This window comes from Montipora foliosa, chromosome 2 (assembly GCF_036669935.1).
Source record: "Montipora foliosa isolate CH-2021 chromosome 2, ASM3666993v2, whole genome shotgun sequence".
NCBI lineage: Eukaryota > Metazoa > Cnidaria > Anthozoa > Scleractinia > Acroporidae > Montipora > Montipora foliosa.
The window spans coordinates 25,010,811-25,018,508 of record NC_090870.1 but is presented as its reverse complement, the minus strand read 5'-3'; the positions used below and the strand labels follow the sequence as shown (position 1 = coordinate 25,018,508).

General features: G+C 38.8%; 1 protein-coding gene across 1 annotated transcript; it reads left to right on the top strand.

Annotated features, from left to right (window-relative positions):
• Positions 1 to 1,576: 1,576 nt before the first annotated feature.
• Positions 1,577 to 3,088, top strand: LOC137991351 (uncharacterized). Its single transcript, XM_068836454.1, has 2 exons — positions 1,577 to 1,670; positions 2,601 to 3,088. Exons 1-2 carry the CDS (start codon positions 1,577 to 1,579, stop codon positions 3,086 to 3,088), a joined length of 582 nt encoding a protein of 193 aa, XP_068692555.1.
• The last annotated feature ends 4,610 nt before the right edge of the window (positions 3,089 to 7,698 follow it).

Sequence of the window (7,698 nt, the reverse complement as noted above, 5' to 3'; positions counted from 1 at the left end):
TAAAGTTTTGGGATAAACTACAGAATACAAGGCCACTTCTAAACAAGCAATACACAAGTGGCTCGGTGGCTCTGTAGTCAACTTGAGAGCCCTCCAGCCAATAAAACATAATACTCATTCTTCAAACAGTGGGACCGATTGGCGAGTCGAGCTGCCGAGTCACTCGCATATTAGTGCTTCAGAAGTGGCCCTGAATTCTGTACTTGGTCCAACGTTTTATAGTAATTTGAAAGTCATGGGAACAACAACGCGAAAGACAATCCAGACAAAAAACCAACTACTCAAAATTATGCTCTCAACTCACCTTCACATCAACTTCGCTTCCCTACCTTCCGTAGTCTTCTGCGAAACCAAAGTCTTGCAACTTTCGCTTTGGCTACACCAGACGCTGACACAAACCGTTGACCAACGAAATTTTCACTAAACAAACTGAAATTCACCAATTCTTGATGTGTAGTTTATAACAATGTGCGATTTTTAATGTGGTTCTTCTGTGTAACGAAGCAGGAACGAAGATCGGAACAAGTTTGACATTTCTAGCATTTTATTGATCTCTGATTGGTTACCATCGCTGTAGTTTCAAACATGGAAATCAAGTTTCACAAGGACAAACTTGCTTCATTTTGTCAGCGAAGTGGAAACTTTGTCAAACTTAACTTGGAAACAAGTAGGCATAAACCGAAGCTTGCTGCTGATTTTTCTAAGGAGCTGCTATTTGTTGATGGCTGAGATATAAGTAGTGATACTGAGGCAAAGGACCCAATCTTTTTGTGTCAATGCTGTGTTGCTAAACTTGAACGGTTCAAGAAATCAAAGAACAGAAATGATCGCCAATTAAAGTTCCCTGGTGACAAAGGAAAATTCTCTGTGTTCCTGACGCATGAATCTTACATAAAAGAGGGAGAATGCCCAATTTGTAGCAGAAATGTAAGAAAGAGTCCTCGAAAGAAAAGGGCCCATGATTCTGGTAGTCAATATGTGAAATTGCTAGTGAGCACGCAGCTGGAGCTGGAGGTAAAAAAAAGCCTTCCAGACAACTTTTCAGCAATTTAGCAGCCCCAAAGCATGTCAAGCTCAACTTCCAGTGAGGCCTCTACTTCAAAAATTGTTACTGATGAGGAAGCTACTGTCTCTAGTCCATTTGAGGGAGATACGATTGAGCTCACTGGTATTCCACTTGACAGATTCGCACACCAACAATTTGCACAGATATTTCAGTGCAATATTTGTATGGATATTCCAACACAGGCAATTATATTAAGTAACTGTCACCATGTCTTCTGTGAGCATTGTGTTCAACACTGGTTAGCATGCAATGGCGTATGCCCCTCATGCCGCCAGTTTGTAGAAGCTGAGGATATTCTGCCATTGCTTCAGCAAATGTTAGCAATGTTTGATTTACTTACAATACGCTGCATTAAATGGCTATCCATTAAATGGCTGTGAGGAAACACTTAAAATAAGTGACATTAACGATCATGAAAAGGGTTGCCGGTTTTCAAGGGGGAAGAGAAAGAGGGGGAGCTACAATAAAATGAAATTATACCATGTCTCACGACAAGGTAGGCTGAGAGAGATGAATGAAAACCTGTCAGACTTCTGTGAATCAAGCAATGAAGAAGTAGAAGATGTTTTGTTTTCTATGTTGACAGCAACATTATTTGACAAAGGCAAGGCTGAATTAATTAGCAAAAAAAATCAACAGTTTGTGGGCAGAACAGACTGAAAATGTTTTAACAGTCGATGAATGCCTTGCTAACCAAATTGACATGCTTCAGACAAAAAACCAATACAAGACGCAATATGACTTTTAAGCAGCAAAAATCAATTCATTTACAAACCACTTTACTCACTGGATAAAGTCGAGGAAACCTACCTTCCATCATGGGTAAACTACACAATTAAAGAGAACAAAGGAGATATTATAATGGCCCATAATGCATGTGTATCTGTGCCACACAATTCCCTGAACCAAATAATGTGGGAGCTCGATGGAGCTACAGAGATGCCATAGCAAAGTCTATGCAAGAGTTGGCTGGTGAAATTGATAAGGGGCTAGACAGCCTGGGCATAGCAGAAAATCCCACACTTTATATGTGCTTGTAAAAGATGGTGGTGATACATACTTGGAAGACAAAGCCTTTAAATATTCGTTCTGTATTCTTAATGTGACAGTTGAACAAAACAAGGAATATTTACTGTCTGGGAGGAGGATAAACCTGGTTCTGTTCGTACCAATAAAACTTTAATTGAAGCAGTATGCGATGAAAATCAGACAGCAACAATGGTCATGTGTGTAATACCAGTTGAAAAAGAACGTGAACAAATTTCTCAAAATTTTCTCAGTGTACAAATTGGACCTGTGTGGAGAGATTTTAAAATCAAATTTATTAATTATATGGAAGATGAAAAACGTACTCGTGTTGATGGGCTGCAGGGGGCAGGATCATGATACGTTTGCGACTTGTGCTATGCCACGCAAGATTCCACAAAAACTGACCTTGATAAATTTAAAATTTGTCGCACACTGGAAGAGACAAAACAAATTGCAGATCTTCACTTTAATCCCAATAAGCTTACACAAGCACAACTTTCTGCAGTTGCAAAGGGTGTCAAAACTCACTCAGTGCTAAACATAGAGTATTCTGAGCACAAAGTTGATGCTACCCATGCAAGAATAAATGTGGGAACGTTTTGTTACAAGTTACTTATAAGGGAAATTGCTGGTATCACTCAGTGGAATGAAACGGTTGACATCAAATATCACAATGAGCAAGCAACAAACCAGCTTAATGCACATCTTAAAGCTACAATAAGAATTAATCCTTGCTTAATGTTGCCAGGTAACTATGCCAGAATTTTGTTCTCTCAGAAAAATGAGAAACACATTCCTCATCTTCTTGAATCTGAGGACCAAAAGCAAAACTTTGGAAAGCTGCTCACTTATTTAAGATTTATGACTACGATTTTCAGTTCCAACAAACCCCTGATGAGTGGATGCTTTATAAATCAAAGGCCATTGAATTTGAAAAGCTGCTCATTTCTTGTTTTCCATATGCAAGGTGGAGCAATTATGTCCAAGAAGTAATTGAAATTCATCGTACTCTAGCAGGATATTCTGGAGAAGGTAATGAAGTAGGCAACCTACGTAAAAACCAGTCAGTGTAAAATGCAGACTCCAGACCAGGGGTAATGTAACTGTTGAAAAATCCCAAACCCTTTAGAAATGCTAACCTTAGGCCTAATTAGGAATAAAACAATATTTAGGCTTAACTGTTAGCATTTCAAATTGCTTTGGGCTTTTTCAACAGTTGCATTATAACCTCAGTCTGCATTTTTCACTGACCACGCAAGAACCACTCAAGGAAATCCAGAACTTTTGAGAGTGTAAATGATGTACTAAAGAGGCACTGGCTTTACTGCAGCTTTAAACTTAAAAAACTTAGTGATGTTGCAAGGAGAGAATTCAGATGTAGTATCTCCAAGCAGAATGGACATAACTGCAAAAAATCAGTAATACATGATGTAACAATCAATACACACAGAAATATTTATAGTCTTAAACACTACTATGAATCATGCATGTCCTGACTTATTTCTATTTATGCTAGGTGAATGGTGGATTATCTATATTTATCATGTTCATGTATATACGTAACATTTATGTTGTTTACACTAGAGTCGACTGTCCAACGCCAGTGAATAGGAATCGCGCTAAAATTAGAAATCACAGACGTACTATAGCTCGTGATGTGACAGATCGTCTTTGTCGGTTCAAGGTCAAATAAGGAGTTTTATTGATGTACTTTATTTATTCCACTTTATCTCTGAAAACGAGATCATTTACAATTCGATGTATTTCATTGAAACACCCCAGCTTGGCTTAGAACCATAATCGGCTAGAAAGGACAAACTTCAAACAAGATCTCCAACAAATTACCTGTACGTGCTCTAAACAAACTTCTGAAAACAGCTGGTGATATTTCTCCTTATACTTTTTTACGAGAACTCATTGCGATTACATGTTTAGAACATAACTGCAAAATTCTTGTCACTGTCGAGGGACATAGAAAAACAGTTACGCAAGCGGACTAAAAAACTTCTTGTTCACTCACATTTTAAGGCCAAACAAACCAGCAACAGATGGATTATTTCTGTCTAAAAAGAGTACAGATGATTCTTGTTTAATTCCAGTTAACAATAAAAAATCGAGTTTCATTCCTGAACAAAGGAAAAAACGACCAAACCATATTTTAGAAATATGCATCCCCTTGAAATAACTCAGTGAGTGTCTGACCTGGCTTAAGCCTGCGATCCAATCAAAAACCAGTTCCGGGTCAGCGGTCAACATTAAAAAAAGACAGCTCACCTCGATAAGATCTCACTTGAGCCTGCGATATGGTCACGTGATACTGGTCAGCGGATACCTTGTTTTGACAGGTGTCAATTGACCATAAGATTGATGTCCATTATCAAAGATGTATGCTGTAAACTAGCTATAGTGTAAACTGGGGAGGTGAATTTTTCTTCAACCACAATCCATTAATCGAATTTTCAGTAGAAAAACAGTCATCTACAGCGCACGATGGTGAACCAAGGCGTGCAAACACAAATCTCAGATTATTTTTCTTACTCTAGAAAGACTAGAAGTAGTAAAGGGTCGCATTAGTAAGAAGTCGAAATGTGACTCCATGAGACAAGGACAAGTCCAGAGATTAAAACCCTCCTGATTTGATGTGTTCCCTCCCGCTTTCCCAATTTTTATCAGATTCTTCCGATTGATCATGAAATTCTGAAAACAAGGGAAAAAGATTCTTATTTTAAGTACTCTTTTTGCGATCTGAGTGTAAAACGTTTAATACGTATCCTCAGGAGAATCCTATAATGTATCGCCCAGTCTCCCCATTGAATACCCTGTGTTGAGCAGACTTGTAAGGCCTGCAGTCTTACTCTATTTAGCGACTCCAAAAATGGTGGGACTCCAGTAGTGAGAATAAAGACCATATAGAATATCACAAAAATGGTGTCAAAATGCAGGAAATGCCACCTGAGAGAAACTGAATTTGCAAATTTTCCTGGAGCAGAGGGATACCCCCCGACCCCTCCTACAGGCTCGTGCCTTCGGCGCTGAAAAATATGCCATAATTTTTTTCAAAACTCAAACGGGGTTGGAATCACTGCAGGTCAGACAGACCTGCGTTTTAGATGACCGCTCGATCGAAGAGCCAAACTTGGAGGATAAACACCTTTATAGAAAGGTTACAAGAAGTGAAAATATTCATTCGTGAATTTCATTTTTATTTTTACTTGAAACATGATCGTGAAAATATTTTGAATATTATTTGTGACATGTGAAAAGGCGAAATTTTTTTGCGTGACTGAGTTTTACAGGGGTATAAAGGACCCTCTCTGCATGTTTGTTGAAATACATTGTCCACACCTTCATCCCGGTTTTCTAAAATTACTCCATCAAACAGAATGGCTTTTTCAACCGAAATCTTTGTGAAACTGTGCCCTGCTCTGGGTGAGGGAACTATTCTACCCTGAGGAAATAAAGATGTAGATGTCTTGTTCCTGTCTGCAGCAGTGAATGCTGTCAAATCAACCACAAAATTCAACGATTCACATTCATTTGCACCAGCATGTGTCCTTTTCTTTTTCTCATTAAGAGAAATATTTGTCTTCATTAGCTCATTCATACGCGTCATTGTTCTGGTATTTATTCTGCCCCACAAAAGTAAAACATATTCTTCAGGACCAGGCGAAGAATTTGACTGGAAATTTATGAGTGCCTCTATGCTATGGAAAAAGAGAGGAATCCCTCATTTTATCGGGGCCAAAAGAATTAACAGCCATGTCACTATCGAACACCAAAAACTCCATAAGAGTTAGAAAATTCTCCAACGTAGATGGTTTTGTGTGTCTTCCTCCTCCGATTGATGAGATGCCCACTGATTTTTCCTCAGAGTCCTTTGCTGTTCTTTTGAATAAAATACAGGAACAGTGGTCTTCAGGTAGGAAAAGATGTTCTTGAAGAGCATTAAGAAGTTGTTTTTTCCGACTAACCTTTTGATTATCCCCTGAATACTCCAGTAAAGAAATAATTTTTGTAATTTTTGAAGTCTACGCTACTCCTTAAATTAACCGAGTTTCCGCAATTAAAATTAGCCATGTAACAATGGACAGCGCATGTGGAAGCCTGAACAGAGTAATCTCGTAGTGCTTGTTAGAGCTGTGAAATTTACCGATAAAAAAATACACAAGGAAATCGACAAAACTTGACAAATTTAGAAAACGATGTATCCTTGCCTTACTCACCTTTTCATTTTCATGTTGACCATGTGATGTTAGTTTCTCATTTCCAGGCTTACACGTTTAAACTCGCTGGTATCACTCTGTCAACAAACATGGCAGAAATTACGGTGAAGAACAAAAGAAGCACCTACTGAATTTATATATGGTATTCAAATGCCTATACATTGCCAGCAGGAAGAGGAAAACAATTGGTAAGGCATACCTTTTCAGCATCAATAAAGCGCCAAGAGTTGTTACGATTCCTGATGATTTCGAGTTCAATGGTGTGGCAGGTTTTGCGATTAACTGATTGCAAAATGCGCATTTAGTGAAGTAAGTGAACAAGAGCTTGTACATAGTGCAGTATCAAATGAATTATGCAAAAGTGAAAGCAAGGATGAGAACATCACACTCGCTGCTCACAGCATGAACCTTTCATGAAAGATGCATGACGATTCTCCTTTGAACTTGTTTAGCAGCGACAAGAAAAACATTGGATCAGCCTGTGAATCTATTGCAGATGAGTGTGAAACAGAGGATGAGAATTTCCTTTATTCTGGAGCTTCAATTACAATCACTGCAAGCATTCATTTTGATTTTGACCTTTGTGATGAAGCATCATGTCACACGTGAAGCATTAATTACTCCCACTGCCCTGCCCCCAAAACAGAAATCTAGCAACAGGTTTGAATTTGTGAGTTGAGGAAAGGAAAATATCATCAAGGAAGGTGAAATAACCTACTTGAATCCTGGAATGGAATCCACTTTAACGGATATTGCTTTTGAGCCCGATGAACTAGATTCTAGACCGGTAGAGGAGCTGATAGAGGCAGAAAGTGACATTTTGTGCTCTGTTGCCGAAGAAATCGACCAAAGTTCAGCATATGCCTTGTCAGTTATTGTTGCACCCACCCAAACATCCAAAACTTTGCAAGCAGAACTGCTAGAGGACGAGGATGATGAAGACGACACGAGTCAGTGCCATTTACATCAATCGAGAACATGCAAATACATGGATGAAAACTTCAGGGCACCAGGAAATACTCACTGGTTGGGTTGCGATTATCCACGGTGTGACAATTGGTTTCACGAATGATGTCTAGGAGTTAAATTCACATCTGGTTTTGAAAGGGAAACCTATGCATTTGTATGTAAAGCACATGATAGTGTTAAAGACATATTTAACAACCAAGCAACCGCAAAAACAACGGATTATAATATTCTAGATGAAGAGCTCTCTGACTAAAAGCCACCCTCAAAGTGGTTAAGAAGAACGCAATACAAAGAAGGTTCCTTGCTGTTTAATGATCAAACGGGGCGCCCAAGTTATGTAGAGTACGAAGGGGAATATTATCACATTGCTGAATTTTTAACCCTTCAGCAAGGCAAGGTACATCAACCTTC